This window comes from Perna viridis, chromosome 7, assembly GCF_037379345.1.
Source record: "Perna viridis isolate PV_CMFRI_1.1 ecotype Kerala chromosome 7, ASM3737934v1, whole genome shotgun sequence".
Lineage (NCBI taxonomy): Eukaryota > Metazoa > Mollusca > Bivalvia > Mytilida > Mytilidae > Perna > Perna viridis.
Genome location: NC_142451.1, coordinates 9,770,576 through 9,787,868, shown reverse-complemented (window position 1 = coordinate 9,787,868; position 17,293 = coordinate 9,770,576). Strand labels below are relative to the sequence as shown.

The 17,293-nt window shown below is 31.4% G+C and overlaps 1 protein-coding gene across 3 annotated transcripts in view; it reads left to right on the top strand.

The window, feature by feature from the left end:
* LOC148611252 (uncharacterized) overlaps nucleotides 1–17,293 on the top strand; it is a 41,422-nt gene that overhangs the window by 14,099 nt on the left and 10,030 nt on the right. For all 3 annotated transcript variants that reach the window (XM_088591589.1, XM_088591588.1, XM_088591587.1), the window contains exons 4-24: nucleotides 537–646; nucleotides 992–1,120; nucleotides 1,938–2,034; nucleotides 2,359–2,480; nucleotides 2,949–3,052; nucleotides 3,732–3,919; nucleotides 4,470–4,630; nucleotides 5,042–5,178; nucleotides 5,764–5,984; nucleotides 6,342–6,593; nucleotides 7,357–7,491; nucleotides 7,835–8,029; nucleotides 8,409–8,576; nucleotides 9,198–9,504; nucleotides 10,091–10,188; nucleotides 11,519–11,634; nucleotides 11,876–11,975; nucleotides 13,269–13,385; nucleotides 14,545–14,688; nucleotides 16,390–16,469; nucleotides 17,092–17,209. In XM_088591589.1, coding sequence (XP_088447715.1) covers nucleotides 537–646; nucleotides 992–1,120; nucleotides 1,938–2,034; nucleotides 2,359–2,480; nucleotides 2,949–3,052; nucleotides 3,732–3,919; nucleotides 4,470–4,630; nucleotides 5,042–5,178; nucleotides 5,764–5,984; nucleotides 6,342–6,593; nucleotides 7,357–7,491; nucleotides 7,835–8,029; nucleotides 8,409–8,576; nucleotides 9,198–9,504; nucleotides 10,091–10,188; nucleotides 11,519–11,634; nucleotides 11,876–11,975; nucleotides 13,269–13,385; nucleotides 14,545–14,688; nucleotides 16,390–16,469; nucleotides 17,092–17,209 — 3,099 coding nt within the window. The remainder of the gene's footprint in view (nucleotides 1–536; nucleotides 647–991; nucleotides 1,121–1,937; nucleotides 2,035–2,358; nucleotides 2,481–2,948; nucleotides 3,053–3,731; nucleotides 3,920–4,469; nucleotides 4,631–5,041; nucleotides 5,179–5,763; nucleotides 5,985–6,341; nucleotides 6,594–7,356; nucleotides 7,492–7,834; nucleotides 8,030–8,408; nucleotides 8,577–9,197; nucleotides 9,505–10,090; nucleotides 10,189–11,518; nucleotides 11,635–11,875; nucleotides 11,976–13,268; nucleotides 13,386–14,544; nucleotides 14,689–16,389; nucleotides 16,470–17,091; nucleotides 17,210–17,293) is intronic.

The following is a 17,293-nucleotide window of genomic DNA, read 5'->3' as shown; positions in this document are numbered from 1 at the left end:
AGTACATAATCTGCGTGTGTATGTTAATAGAAAGTTGAGTAAATAAAGCTGAGAAATTGTACTTGAAAATCATATTTGTATTTGAATATTGTTTACATGTGTGAATAATTTGTCTCCATTCTTTATATTCACAGAAAACAAAAATGTGCACCTTTAGAACCTCATTTGTGAAATTTTGAAACTCCCCACTTGCGAACTTTATTTTGTGATAGGGTTGTCCATCCTTCCTTCCGTCCATACTACCTGCCTTCTTTTCTTCTGCTATATAAAGGGATACCCTTCTCTTATTTGTTACTCCTCCTACAATACTGAATGGAATTTAATGAAACTTTTATAGAATCTTTATTACATATTCCCATTGCATTGCATCGTGCATCTTCTATTTTAGATGTTGATCCAAATCATAGTTGAAAGGTGCATTATATCAAATGGGGGAGTTGGGGTATAAATTTTGTTACAGTTTTGACCTGTGAAGTAAATATTAGGAATGGTGTGTTAATACTAGTTATATAATGTATAATCTGATATGCTTTCAGGTTTCTGAGTTGAGTAAAGAATTAGATGATTACAGGGAACAAGTTCCAGATTTAGAGGACAAAATAATTGGCCTCCAGGCAGAGACTGATTCTCTTGAAGTTGCACTTAGGTAAGACTTGTATATCCTGTAGTGAACAATACGACAAGACTTGTTTTTTTTAAGTATTTGTAATGATAAAAGAATGATAGCAAATCAGGAATTCATGCTGCAAAGTTCAAAAACTAACAAATGTATTTTATTATTCATTGTGTACCTTATCTATTTATGTTGAATGTCAGATGAACAATATATTCCAGCACTCAACAAAATGTATATATGTCATTGATAGCATAGATAGTCAGATGGCATTCTAAACACCTGGAAATATAACAAATATCTAAACAGTTGTTCATCAGTATTTTTATGTTGTTTTTTTTTAAATTAATTTGACTATACTCATCTTTGATTTTAAAGAGATGCTGAAGAGAGATTTGAGAAGAGCCAAAAACAGCTTAATGAACAAAAACAAAGTATGAAAGACCTAGAAGATACATTGGAAGAATTGAGATCAGATGTCAGTAATGAAAGGAAAAGGAGAAAAGGGTACTTATTTTGTAAAATGTGATTTCATGAGAAAAACAATTGGAATTTAACAAAAAATTATGTATGACATAATAATATTTTAGGGTATGCTTATTAGTGACAGAGCTATTCTTACTCAAATAACATCTGACGTTGTTGACAATGCACTCCTACGTGTATGTTGTTATATTACTGATGTCTTAACCAATAGGAATATGTAAGAATTCATAAAACACACATTGTGCATCTGCATTAAAAGTTGCATATCTCATTACATCACTTCCGGCAGAACTATTTCGATCCATTCATGTTTTTATCATCTACATATATAGTACATTGCTAATGTTCCGTCCTAATAAAGAACTTGACCTATCACTAAGTCTAAAAGAATCTACTTAAATAAGTGGTTGTAGAAACATAAAAATATTAATGGAAAATCTACATTAAACAAAGTGGCATGTCTTGTCCAATTCTTTGAAAATAACTGATACATGTACATTGAAGCTTTTTGTGAACTTTAAAAAAGTTGTATACATATATGTCTACAGATGTTTTCTGACATATACGTCTACAGGTGATTTCTGAAAATTTTTTACATTTTGTGGATTGTGAGAGAAAATGAGTGTCCTTCTCAACAGAATGGATTTTTTTTCTTGGTAGATGATTGGTATGACTTCCATTGTGACATCATTACGCTGTCTTGCTTTATAACAATATGCACAAAGAATACATTTTTTTTTCAAGTATTTAAAAAAAAAAAAAAAAACTATGTTGAGTTTAGAAATGAAGTTTAAAGCTGTATATTGAATATGATTATTTATTTCTTACATTGAATTAGAGCTGAAAGTCAGAGAGATGAGGCTTTGTCAAATCTGATAGATTCTCAGGAAACTTTAGAGGAATATCAGAAGAAAACCAAAGATAAAGTGAAAAAGGTATGTGTAACAGATACTAAAAATCAGGATGGAATATATCACCAATGTTTTCTTTTTTGTAATATTCTAAGCATATCCAATGGGTTTCTAAGTAGTAATTTATATTCACTAAATAAACTTGAATGTTTTTATTTGATTTTAAATTGTGCATTTATGTCCTTAAATAAATTTGAATCATTTATTATCATTTTTCAGTCAATTCTACACAAGACAGTGTAATATAAATGTGTGTTTTGTTTTTACATTAAAGTAGACCTACAATCATAGGTTCTGAACCTGACATATGTATCACTACATTACTTTTTTATTGTTTTTGTATTTTAGATGGAAGAAAGTGAAGACTACCTGCGTGATACTTTAGCCCATGGAAATACTGAGAGAGAAGAACTTCTACAGAGACTTTCTCTTTTACAATCTAAGGTCAAAAGTCAGCAGGAAGATATAAGGTATGTTTTTTTGGTAGTGCATATGTGATACACGACTTAATTACTAGTGATTTTTTGGGTGGGCTATGTAATGGCTGAAAATACACAAGTTTCCTGTGGAAAAAAATTCAAATCTGTACAAATTTTCAAATCTGTTTTTGTTTCTACAAGTTTTATTAAGAATAATGATTGTCACTAAAGTTTGTCCCCCAAAAATATAAGGAGAGCATATTTTTTGAAAGGGAAACAAAATCATTGATTACTGCTCTAACCTAATACTGACATATATTTTAAACCTTTAACATGATGGAGACTTCATTGTTTATAATGTGGAGTTGAAGTAGTTAGCCTTAATGTATCTTAAAATATGAACAATTGTCAGAAGTTTCATCTTTATGAAGAAAGTTTTTTGTGCAATAATTCCCTTCATAAGATATCACATTTAAACAGACAGTAACACGAGAACTTCATGTATTCTTCTACTTACAGACAGTATCAGAGTGAGGAAAGGGTTGAGATGGAGGCAAAAAGTCATTTAGAGAAACAGAACCTGGACCTGAAATCTCAACTTGCCAAAATCACGTCAAAATATAGTAAGTTTTGTTTATTTTTATAATCCACCACATGAGGTGGCTATATATTGTGTGATACTCTCCATAAAGTTGTGTGTTCATCCGTATTTCTGTCCATCCCTAAATGACTTCAAGATGTTCACTTGATATCAAAGAATATTTTTGCAACTTTGCATAGTTGTTAAATACCATAAAATACAGATGAAGTTCAAATTTTAGAAAAAATTTATGAGTAGGCCATTTTGAACATTTGGCAGCTCTTTATTTTCACCCAGAAGTGGCAAGGTATCACTTTATGTTCCATTAATGTCCTTCTTTTAAATGTTTGTTGGTTTTCAATACATGGCTTGAAAAAACTCTGATCATCTTTCTTAGCATTTAAAATATGTTTGATGTACAGATTGTAACAGTGTAACGTAGATTTGAATATTTTGAAAATTAAAAAACTAAAGACTGCATCTAAAACTGAGAAATATATGTGGTTAACAATGAAATTTATAATAGTTCAACTTTCATCATAAATAAAAATGCAGGCATACAAATTTAACCTTCTTCATAAAAAATATAGCTTTAAAGAAAAGAAAATACTTGTATTAAAATAAGATTTCTTCATAAGTTAAATTAAACAAATAAAAAACAAAAAAAAACTAACAACTAATATGTATCGGCCTAATTTATCATTGTATCTCACCACCATTAGATCAGATGGACAATGAGTTAATGATGATGGATGGTACAAGAAAGGAAAACACAAGATTAAAATCACAGGTAAACAGACAGCAGGAACAGCTCAACAAGTGCACACAGGAGATAGAAGAGAGTCGAACCATGTTAGTCCAGCTAGAACAACTGGCTGCACAAGTTCAACAGGACCAGAGTAGAATCAGTGTAAGTATGAATAGAAAACTAATGTCAGCCATTGGTAGGTACTTAAACCATTAAAAATTGTAACAATTAACATTGGAAAAATGAAATAGCCAAGCTTGCATTGAATCAAATCTCTTATTGATTAATCTCCTCAGATTAACTGTTAACAAAACTGTATTGGTATAATCTGACAAGATTTCCTGTAACAGTAAGGTCAGCAATAAATTAAAGTTATGTACTTAAACTGTAAATTGATGAATTTATTGAATATTCACCTTCGTCATTCATGTCAGTTTAAAAATGTGATTTAGTGAAGAATTAGTTACAATGTAAAAAGTTCCATCACACAAGTTTTGATTGTTAGAATTTTAAGTCAGTAACATTTTTTTGTTTCAATAAATAAAACACATTACAATAAATTATAAATTTGCAGTAGATATTATGTCAAATACTTTATGTCCCCAATGTTTTAAAATATGGTTAGTCATTTTTCAAAAATGGTTTCAGTGATCAGTAGAGAAATGATAGCATTTTATAAGCTCTTGTATAAATACTGTTTCTTATATTTCAGAGAGGTGGAGTAAGTTTTAATGACAGTGGAGTGTGTAGTGTTAGACAAGACCAAGGTGCCTCTGGAGGATTCTACAAATCTACTCAGAGTGAATACAACTCTTTCTCTAATGAACCACCCCAAGCTACTGGTGGAGCCAGAGCCATTCTTCAAGATCTCAGGTCATTTTATGTACATTGATTTCTTTGATTCTATTAGTGGTTTACTCTTAACAAATTTGTCTACTGTCATAAATAAAATGGAAAGTCATCTACCTACCCTAATTTTAATAATGATGTAATTGTTAAAAAAATGTTTCTTTTAGAAGTTCCTTGCCATAAGAATGGTTACCTCTGTTATAGGTGCAGAAGCAGTGTACACAGTTAACTTTTGAGCCTCCATAAACCTATTGATTCCATTCATGGATGACATGGGCTACAGTAAATGTTACATTTTATATGTAATATCCTTCAATACCTACACAAACCTTTATGATATCTGTTTAACATTCTCAATCTATCACTAACATCAAATTTGACATTAATAAGCTTATACCAGATGATCAAGCATTATATTGAAATTTATCATTAAAGGATGCAGTTAGCAATGAAGGATGCTGAGATCCAAAGTCTCCAGGCTAATCTTCAGTCTAAAGAAGCCAGTAGTCAGACAGCTGTAATAGAGAGTCTGAAGTCAGATCTTACTTCTCTCTTAGATAATAATCAGAAAGGTTGGTACTTAATTTAGGTGCATCATTGTAAGAAGTGTGATAGGCATTGTAAACTATAATATTTAGTTTTTTTTAACTATTTTCTCTGTATAGTGATATTTAAAGCAACTTCAGGAGGTAGACCTAAGGTAAGGGACATAACTTTTAGAAATCATTGGAATGTTTGCATCGAGCATTTCACATCAATATTATGTAAGCATCTAATTAACTTGGATTGATTTTATTCTGCTTCAAATGAAAGCTTGAGAGGCTTTGGTGAAATTGAATATGATACAAACAAATATCACTGATTTCAAGAGTTATATCCCTTACCATAGGTCTACCTCCTTAAGTCCACCTAAACAAGTATTGGGTTTACATTATTTACAATGATAAATACTTTAGTGAATAGTCCATGTATACCATTTGATGAAAAAAAAATGACAGTTTCATAAGTTAAAAAGTATAGTTAGTGAAATAGAAAGATATAGAGGAGACATTCAAACTTTACAAAAATGATTAGTTCTCTAACGATGTTCAAATGTCTTTGGTTGCCAATCATCATTGACTTCATTTGATTTGAACACATATGTCTTTTTATTGCAGGTTTGAGTAAAGTCCAAGAACTAGAAACCACAATCAGCTGTTTAGAAGCTGACAAGACTAAACTAATCAGTCAACTAACTGAAGCACGGAGAGATTTGGCCGATAGAGAAGCTCAGAATGTTACGTTAGAGACAAGGATTAACCAACGTAACACACAGCTGATAGAACTACAGGAACAAATTAATCAGAAATGTACTGATGTCACTACCGTGGAACGTGAGGTTGGACATTATAGTGTTGATTTTGCTGGTCCAAATTTTTGTATATCTTTGTGCTTGTACAAAAACTGTATAAAATATTTATAATACTGATTTCTTTCCACTGTCATATCGTACCATCACCTTTGTTTAAGACTTTGTCAGTCACTTAAGTAAATAAAAGTAGACTTCCTAAATTTAAAAAATTATGAATGTTAAAAAATGGTTATCTTGAATTGTGTGCTGTATTCATTATTTTTTGAATTTATGTTTGAAGGATTCAAACTTGAACACAGCCTTGATAAAAAGCTTATATGTGAGAAAAATTTTAGTATGTATGATTGAATAGATAGAACTTACATTTGTATCTATGGTGTTTAGTCCAGAAGGAAGGCATCACAGATAGCTAACCTAGAACAGCAACTAGATCAGAAGATGGCAGAATTCTCTACCACAGTGGCTCGTATGAAACAACTAGAAGAAGAGATCTCCTCCAAAGATGAGGAAGCTAACAGATACCAGAAGGAATGTCATGATAAACAACAGGCTTTACAGAAACTCAGAAATAATACTGATCAGAACCAACAACTACAAAGAGAACAAATACAGGAGTATGAAAAACAAATTGATATTGTAAGTCAATAATTGTTTTCTGTTTATTTAAAAAAAAATAGTGTTCAAATATTAATGCTCAAGTTTATTAGTAAGCACCATGATAGTACATGTATATACAATATTAAACAACCGAAAGTAAGCACACAATTTATTCCCATATTACATAGGAATAAATATAGCATTATAGCAATGCTGCTATTGCTAAGAGAGTAGTGATAATAAATTTTAAGCTTTTGCTTTCTATATAGGGGATAGTATCCATGGTAGCCACAAATTTTGTATATATATATATAGTTGACAGTTCTAACATTGTTGGGAATTTTTCAGACCCTTCTATGCAATTACTTATCTTCCCTCTGTCAATTTGATCCGATGGAGCAGTGTAGCAAATAGTCATCACATTCTAAGATGTATATATATATTACATTGGATAAAATTGCAAAATAAGTTGACTGGTTGTCCCCACCCCCTTTTAAAATTCAACAAACCCAGCTTTGGTCTATATAATTTTTTTATGGGGTGGGGGGGGGACACCAACCAGTCCATTTATTGCCATATTACCAATGATGAAAGTTAGTGTAGTAGTTGTACCACTCTGTCATGCTTAGTGGTTACCTACTTAATGTAATCTATAATTCAAAACTATTGAACCATTGTTATCATAAATTTAGTCTGTATTTATTAACATATTGAAGATGTGCACTATGGAGAAATTTGACATTTGATAGTACAAGTAATAATAAAAAAAATGTTGAAGATTATTTTATTATCATTAATCTAGCTTCAAAATGATGCAGATAGAGCCATTAGTGATTTGAAAATTAAAGAAAGGGAAACAAATCAGCTGAAACGTGATATGGAACATGCCAATTCTAATATTTATAGCCTGGAACAATCACTGAAGACAACTCGAGAGGTATACTTGTATTAACACAAGGGTTTGGATCTTGGTTGGGGCATTAATCATATTTAAAAAAAAATGAAATAATGTAAATCCTTTCCGTGACTGCTGATGTATATAGGCATTCTTTGTTTCATTTTAATAATTAATTATTTACAAAAAATTGAATTGACATACAGTATAGATTACTGTTACAAATGTGTATTATTATCACAATAGAATGACAATTTACATCAATAAACTCTGTTACTGGTTCAAATACAATTTTGTGTCACATTCTATTATAGAGAAAAGACAAATTTTAGATCCTGTACGATTTGAAACATGAAAATATGCATATATATTTATTTCATTTCAGGAGTTGAATATAAAATCTAAACAGAACCGTGAAGCCTTGTCGCAACTGGACGTCCAACAGACTGAAGCAACCTCTCAAATCAAACAATTAGAAACAGCAGTAATGGTGTGTAGAGAAGAGATCAAGTCTTATGTAGAGGCGTTAGAAGATTCTAAAGAAAGATTTGAAAGAGAGATGAATTATAAGGAGGAAAGGGTAGGGTTAAGTTTCCCACAGATGTTTAAAGCATAGAAATTAGAACAGAAAAAAATGGAACTATTAACTGAACACTTCAAAATGAACGTCATTTCATTACCTTAGTTACAATGCAGAAGTCCCAACTTTTTTCCAAGGGCAAAATTTCATTTTTAATGAAATTACGTTAAAAAAAACTCGTGTACTACTTTTATTTAATTTGATTGAGATTTTTTCCTATTTGTACCCAGATGTAAGATCATGTCTGTTTTACAATTTCACACTAAATATAAGGGACCAATACAAAAAATAAAAAATAAATGCTTTTTTAAGACATCATCAGTGTCTATTTACCTTTGTAAGTTTGTATGACTTATCTAAACAGATGTTTAAATTGTAGGTAAGGGAAATGGAAAGGCAGGTGAAGCATGCAAGGAAACTACATGAAGAGAAACATCGAGAGAATCTAGACTTAGAGAAGACTTTATATGAACATCAGACCATGTTACAACAGAGTACCTGTAGGATCACAGAGTTAGAGGACTGTCAGTCAGAGCTACAACAACAGGTATTAGGCTAACAATAAATGATTCTTGATATTGCCTGCTCAGAAAAATTCTTCTGTGGCCAGAAGTAGATTTTGTTTACTTTTGACCTTTGTGGTTTGTGCCTGTGTATGTGTGGGACTGTTTGAAACAACTTTTTACATAATGATAAGAACAAATGAAAAATTTCAATTTCAATTTTTTGGTAGATTCAAATTTTCTTATTAAAAGGCAATGGGAAATATTTGCGATCTCCATACTTTTTGGAGGCTTCTGCTGCATGCATCTTGTCTGTCCGTTGAAAAAGAACTTTAATCACATGTGTGGGTTCTTTGATCATTATGCTTTTGTAATATCTGAGATGGGCAAATGTTTAGTTTTAACTTTCAGAAGTTAAGAATAGCTATATCTTGTATTTCATAGCTTACATTGAACAGTGTTAAAATTATGTACCTTAAGTTAACTAGAATATTTTGCTATGGAAACACAAATGCTAGTAGTAAGCTTCTATATATTCATTTAGAAAGCAAGGCAATTGATTGGAAATTAATATTGTATTCCTCCTAAGTGATCAGTTATGCTCAAATTGCATGCTACTGCAAATGTAGTAGTTATGTGTTTAAATCATGTCTTGTATATTTTAGGTATCTAGCTTAGAACACCAGACATTGACAGAAAAGTCTCAATTTATGACTGAACTCCAAACTATGGAGAGAAAACTGGGACAAGCCTGTACTGATTTAGAAGATAGGACCAATACAATCACTAAACTTACTGATACACTTAGGTCATTGGAAGAAGAGAAAGCTCATATGAACTCTGAAATAAACATGTTGGAGCAACATCTACAAGAAGAGCAAGAGAAAAGTGATAAGAAATCCTCCAGACTTACTAAAATAGAGAAAGATATGAGAGATTTGAGGGTACAACTAGAACAGAAGCTTGAAATCAGTAAGTTTTTGACTTTATATTTTTAAAAGTTAAAATTTTCCTCACACTTTTCTCAGCAACTTCTCTAACAGTGGCTTGAAATTTTAACGCATTCTTTCTGTAGGTATGCCATATGGTGGGATATTCTGTTTACCGAGTACTTTATATAGTTCTTTTATTGTTATTGAAAGTGGGGGTATTACTATTGAGCCATCACTCACAAATTTCTGGTTTTACTTAAATGTTTCAAATACTGCAAGAAGGAGCTTTCACTCAGTAAGCTCTCACACAGGTCTTGTAACAAAAAAAACAAAAAAACAATTGAATTGTAGGTATCCATTGATATGATTGTAATATCGATGTTTTGTCCCATGTGGCCTCACAAAAAATAAACTATGGGTATTCTTTGACATGTTTAATTTTCCACTGTATTTAAAATAAAGATATCAGGCGAAATTAGAAACTTTAATCACAATCCAACATCTGTGCTGTACTAAACTTGGATGTTGCGTCTATACTTCCCCTGACTGTTCAAGGTTCAACTACTGCGCTCAGTGAGGCATTTAAAAATATCTACGTATTAAATTTTTCATTATGTGCTCTACAGTAACAGATTATGAAGACCAGATACAACAGAAGGAACAAGATATGGATCAACAGACACAGCTAGTGGCTGAATTAGATGGTGAATTGAAGAGGCTTCAGGTAAGAGTCTGGCTGTATCAGATGGTGAAGTCCTGAGGCTACAGGTAAGAGTCTGGCTGTATCGGATGGTGAAGTCCTGAGGCTACAGGTAAGAGTCTGGCTGTATTGGATGGTGAAGTCCTTAGACCAGGTAAGAGTCTGGTTGTATTGGATGATGAAGTCCAGAGGCTACAGGTAAGAGTCTGGCTGTATTGAATGGTGAAGTCCAGAGACCAGGTTATAATCAGGCTATATTGGATGGTGAAATCCAGAGGCCAGGTAAGAGTCTGGCTGTATTGGATGGTGAAGTCCTGAGACCAGGTAAGAGTCTGACTGTATTGGATGGTATAGTGAAGAGATTTCAGATAAGACTCCTGATGAAATTCATGGTCGTTTTTAAGGTGGATCATTATAAGGAGCATTCTTCTCTGTCATCTTGCAAAATCATACAGAAATTTATGTTTTCAATTAAGTTAAAGTGTTTAAAATGATGTAAAGATAACATGTTGAAATTATTTTTGAATAATTTTCTGCATAAAAAATGTGATGGTAAAATGACAAACATTTATTGTGAAAGGTCTCTTTTAAGGGAATATGATTGATGGGAAAAAATCCTTTGAAGTGGAGATAAGTGATGGATAAAATGTTCTTTAGAGATGTATCAGTAATTTTAATTTCTTTTAATACTACAAGAAAAATAAGAGTTTGAAGACCCCTAATTTTTTGGGGGAAATTTGAAAGATGTCAGCTAATTGTTCTTTGTATAAATTCATAAGAAATTCTATATTCCAGTTTTTTAATTAGTAAGCTTTATTATTTTGATCATCTCATAGCTTCTCTATCTACTCAGTATTCACCTTATGTCCCCCATCGCTTTGCAGAAGGGGACATAAAAATACTGTTCGGTGTCCGTCCGTCTGGTCACATTTGTGGACATAACTCCTTGTAAACCACTTGACTGATTTTGTTCAAACTTTGTAGGATTGTTAGTCACCTTTTATCACTGATCATATTGCACCACCATTTTGATTTGACAAATTTTATAGGAGTTTTTGCACTTCAGCTTCAAGGGACATGTGGCTACAAGTTGCTTGTTAGATAGATATGTTTAAGTGATAGTTTCAAAAGTTTAACAATAAAGCAGCCAACTAATGCTTTTACTGGGATACCTTATAAATGATCAACAATCAAGTGAAATCCTGTATTCATACTTGTTTATTTTATGAAAAAGATATTTTTTTCAATCATTGTATGGTTCAGCCCTGGTTTTTAGGTTTTATTTAAATATGTAATAAAAGATACATTGGACTAATCCTATCTACATACTATTATAGTTTTTTTATTATCATAGATATCCCAGACTCAGACCCAGAGTGAGGCTGATGACACCAGTAAACATTTACAGAAAGTTCTGTATGAATCTAAGGCTATGGAAGAAATGATAGAAGATCTGAAAGCAACCCTGGGGTAAGATTTATCCACAAGAACAATCAATGTTAGGATATATGAACCATCCTTTCACAGGTTAATATAAGACAAATCTGGACTGTCGGTTGATGGGATAGTTAGGGGTTTGAGGCAAACAATCTTCCAAGATTTTCATATGGTTCAAAATGGAATTATACTTTTTTTTAAATCTGTCATTTTTTTACAATGTTTAGGAAAAGACAATTTATCATTAGTTAATATATATATATTTTCCACATAGAAAAACCCAAGAGGAGTTAAATGAAAAGAAACAAGCTGTAACAGAGCTGACAGTGACACTGGATGAAAGACAAATGGAGTTACAACAGAGAGTATCACAAGTATGATATAATTAACATTGTAAAACTGAATTTTTCATCGCTTGATTTTCTTTAACCTCAGACAAGAATTGTGCTATTACAGATAAAATTTGATGATTGTTTTTTAATGCTTAATTTGTTCCTTCTTCCAAACATGTAAAAACAACTAGTTTTAGTTGCCTTTTCTATCATAACATTAAAGATCCATGGAAAAATATTTGTACTGAATTCAAAATACATGTATAGGTTTCTCTTACAGTTACAAACCCATAAATGATTGCTGTTTTAGCTAACTTCAGTAAATTCTTAAAAATGAAGCATATCCTTTAAGTATCTAATATTCCAAGGAGGGAAAGCTAAGTTTTCATGTGTTAAGTGTCAGTCTCTGTAAGAATCAGGCAGTGGTTGAAACATGGTATGAAAAAAAGGGGCATTTGGAAATTGTAATTTGACTATTTGCACTATCAGAATCAAGGGAAAAAAGTTAAGATTTTTCATATCATTTTGATAAATTGAGTTATAATTTTATTGAAATGTACAGGAAATGAACATTTCAAGGGCAGCTAACTCTGTCAGAAACCTCATTTTTCTAGTATTCTATTGAAAAATTTCTGAACAAATCCAGTTATGCAGAGTTCAATACTGGTATTTCGAAATAGAGAAATAATCTTTTGGTGAAATAATTTTTTTCAGATTAGTGGGTTTTTGACATGCATATGATTAATTTTTCTCAATTCTTACAGACTTGCACTTAAAACCATTCTTTTTTCCACCTTCTTCCTCACTGTTAGTTGATTAAGTTAAACATAATCACATTGTTTTAGCACAATGAAAAGGTAATACGAGAAATCTGATGATTGCTAGGAATCGAAGGCAGGTTCAGGTTTAGATGCTAATTGATGTTTAATTAGTAGAGTCTACATAATGATAGGTTTGGTTTGTAGTAATACACTAAAAGATTATTTGGAAGGAAATATTGCTAGTTTTGAGATATACAAAATAGCTGTGGCATATCCCCTTTTTCCATTATTATTTGGAGTAAGGATTTGTTAAAAATGGGTACATTTAGAAATTAATTTTCCGAACAACTTATTTTTATGTTGATATAAAGGATTTGTTTTAGTGTATATGTAAATTGAAATTTATTAAGAGATTATGAACAGCTTAATACAAAGTTAAGACTTTTCTTTGCTTCATTTTAGCAATAACTTTCTTTGATTAAATCTGAATATAACCTTAGAAATTTGTTATTCTCCAGAAATGATAAATGCTATAATTTTTTCTCGTGCTAAATCTGTACTTATTAAATTAAAGGTTGCCCATTTGGACCAAACTATTAAGGAACATCACAACGAGATGGAGCAGAGAATTCAGAAATTAGATGCTACTTTACGTAAATATGAAGCTGAGATCCAAGAAAGGACCACGCAGGTAAAACTCATGAAAATATTCTTTTGTCTGTAACAACGATATGATTAACCATGATCCAATTTGAGAATATGCTCTTTTCAGATACAATATAAAAGGAAATGTAGATTTAGATTTCAAGATATGTTATTATGGTACCCCTGATCTTTACTATCAACACTGGACTTCACAGGCAAATGTGCCACACATGAGAGTCATATGGTTTGCATCATATGATTATCATATAAATTGAGCACCATATGATAATCATATGTTTTGTTATACATATGATTATTGCATGATTATCATATGATAATCGTATGTTTTTTCACAAACATATGATTGTCATATGTTTTTAAGCCAAAATTACCATATGAGAATCATATGATATCATATGACTATCATATGTGAAATATCATATGATTGTCATATGATTACCATATGATTATCATATGTGGCACATTTGGCTGTGTTCTACAATTGGTTTCAGTAAATGATATTTCTATTGAAGTATAAGATTTCATACCCTATGCCTTATAGTTTAAAATATTTAAAAGCCAACTAAAATTGATGTCTTGGCTCTATGGTTCATCTCCATCTCTGTTGAAGAAGTCTCATTACCCATTTTTATTGCAATGTCAATAAAATACTAAACTGAAATGCATGTTCTTCATAGTTTTTCTCCTGCTATGAACAATGTAAATAGCACCCTCATCACTTTTATTGGGCAATTTATGGGTAAAATGAAATGCCTCACTTCCTTCTTTGTTTTATGAGAAATGGCATGAGAATCATAAAATCAACTTTGAATCGCCTTTTATGAGTACCTGTTGTGGATTAATATACTGTTCGTCAGTGGTGTTTGATGTAAATGGACTTTAATAAATGTCTGATTTAGACAGGTTTTCTGATTATTCAGGGTTTAGTTTAGTTTAGTTAGTCAGATTTCACTGAATATATCAGTGTAAAATACATAGTTTGTTCTGAATTTGTTTGCATGGGTTGAATTGACAAATTAGATGATGAAATTGATACACAACAAAAAGAGATAGTTTTACAATAATTGTTTTCCCCCCACTTAAAACTAGTGTTCCTAACTGTTATGTATATTTGTTTCTATTATCTTTATGTTTTTTTTTTCATTCTTTTAACTTAAGAATGATATAAATTTGTCTGTCTTTAGATATCAGATCTTGATGACAGACTACAAGAAACACAACTCCATTTGAAGGAGACAAAGATGTTGTACCATCAAAGTGATACACTTGCTCAGAAACAACAGATTGAGTTACAGTCCAAGACAGCAAAATTAGATGAGCTGGAAAAAGTAATTTTAGAATATTTATCTTGTGGGCCTTTTCAGTGTTGCTTACTACTTGTTAGCTCATCTGACCAAAGGCCAAGTGAGCTTATGTTATCACTTGGTGTCCGTCGTCATTGTCGTTGTTGTTATGGACAAATTTTGGAAAATCTTCTAATCTGAAACTACTAGACAGACAGGATGTATACTTGGCATGATTGTTCCCTAGACTAGTGTGCACAAAATTTGGATTTATGATCTATGAATAAATATGGCCCCTATTACTAAAAATAGAACTTAAGGGTCAGTAGGCATTTTTTTGCAAATAACTCAAAAGCCGTTGCCTTTAGCAAAATTCTAGCAGAGGGTAATATTGTTCAGCATCAAGAGATGGACCTATGCCGAAATTTTCAAAAAAACTCATCATTTGATGTAGGAATTGTGGCCCTTGAAACAGATTTTATGTCATTTTTTGCATGTGCAACTTTGGAAATCTTTTTCTCTAGAACCATCGAATAGAATTCAATGAAAGTTGGTATTATTGTTCCTTAGGGTATCCCACACAAAATGAATGTTGGGATTTTTAATCCGTCAAAAAACATGGCTGCTGTTACTGAAAATAGAACATAGGGGTCATAAGGCAGTTTTTACAAATAACTCAAAAACCATTGCCCCTTAGCAAAATTTTTGCTTTGGTAATATTTTTCAGCATCATGAGACAGACCAATATCGAAATTTTCGAAACAGTTTGTCTTCTGATGTAGTAGTTATGGCTCCAGAAACAAGTCTTGAATTTTTTTCCCCCACATTTACAACATTGAAAATCTCTTCTCTAAAACCAATTAAGATCATTTAATGAAAATAAGCTTATTGGTTCTTTAGTGTATTGTGCTGGAAGTGAACAGATATGGCTGCCTATACTAAGTACATAACATAGGAGTCGGAAGACAGTGTTTTTTAATAATTCAAAAACTTGCCTTTAGTAAAATTTTGGTTCAGGTCATAAAAATGCTAATAAAAGCATTTCTTGCATATGACAATTCAGTTAATTTTAACTGAGTCGGTCTCATTGCTCAAGTTTTTCAAATAAGCAAATGGTAAACCAGATTAGCAGTTTTGACATTACAGACCTGATTTTCTTCTGTATTTTAAATCTTGAATTTACCATCATGGTTCTATTTTTACCATAGTTTTACTTACGGTTTCAAAATTTTCCACTTTTTTGTTGATTACATAAAACCAAGTCTGACATTAGTTTACTTATATATGTTATAAAAGTACTGTCAGCATATATATGAGCTTACCATTTTTAGCTCACCTGGCCGAAAATCTTATCCTCTGACACTACTGGACCAATTGAAACCAAACTTGGGACAAATGTTCTTAGGGGTATCCTGCATAGAACTAATGTGGGTATTTTTGATCTGTCGAAAATAATGGTGTCGTTACTAAAAATTGAACATAGGGGTCAAACAGTAGTTTTTTGCATATATCTCCGAAACCATTAGGTTTAGCTAAATTCTGACATAGGTAAAAGTGTGCAGCATAATGAGATCTATCTATATTTTTCATTTGTGCCTGTTCTAATATCAATGATCTTTATTGTAATTTGAATTAGAAAGAAAGTAAATATTGTTTCTATTATACATAGTCTGTCATTGTATGACAATTTGAAAAGGTCGTGATGTTGACGTCCGTTAATCTTTTACATTTAAACGATATTTGAAGCTTACAGACAGACAAAGATTACAAGTAGATGAGTTGAAAGATGAAAATGTAGAGATTACCCAGGAACTGAGACTCACAAGGTAATTATATAGTTTTAGGTCATTGTTGATGACATTTTGCTTAAACTTTTCAACAATAATTAAATGAAACAGCTTTTATTGAAATCTAAATCAAAGTCTCTAAATTTAATGAACAAATGAGGAAAAAAATGAATAAAGTAAACGAGAACACATGGAAAAAGTGAGATGAGAAATTCAAACAAATAGGAGTATAGAACATGTTAAGGCTCATACACTTGAAATTTCTTACTTCAAAAAAGAAGGCTATAAAACATTGTGGAACATAAATGATTTTTTAGGATAATGTCTATAGTCTACATTAAATATCACTATGCATATGTGTAAAAATGATGTAATGATGGAATATAAATGGAAAGGATCTCAGAAAAGTCAAGATATGATAAGACTGTCAGAGCCCTAATTGAAAATCGAGTAAAAATCATTTTGACCCAGTTTCTACAGCAGAAATAATAGGTTGTTTCACAATAGATATTGCTTATTATTGTATTATTGAGATTAACTAATGAAAAGCATTGGTAATTGAATTTATATTTACTAATATAAGTGTTGCAATTCTGAGATATAAATATGATAAATATTTGATATGCACTTATATTTCAAACTTTGTACTTTAATATGGTAGAGAGCAGTTACAACAGCAGCATGGAGAGTTTATGGCCACTAGACGACTGTTGTCACAGACCAACAGGGAAAATGAAAAACTAACAAGAGAATATGAAGAAATGGCCAATAGACAGCAGGTACCATAGTATATATATAAACACCTCAATAGACAGCAGGTACCATAGTAACTATATAAACACCTCAATAGACAGCAGGTACCA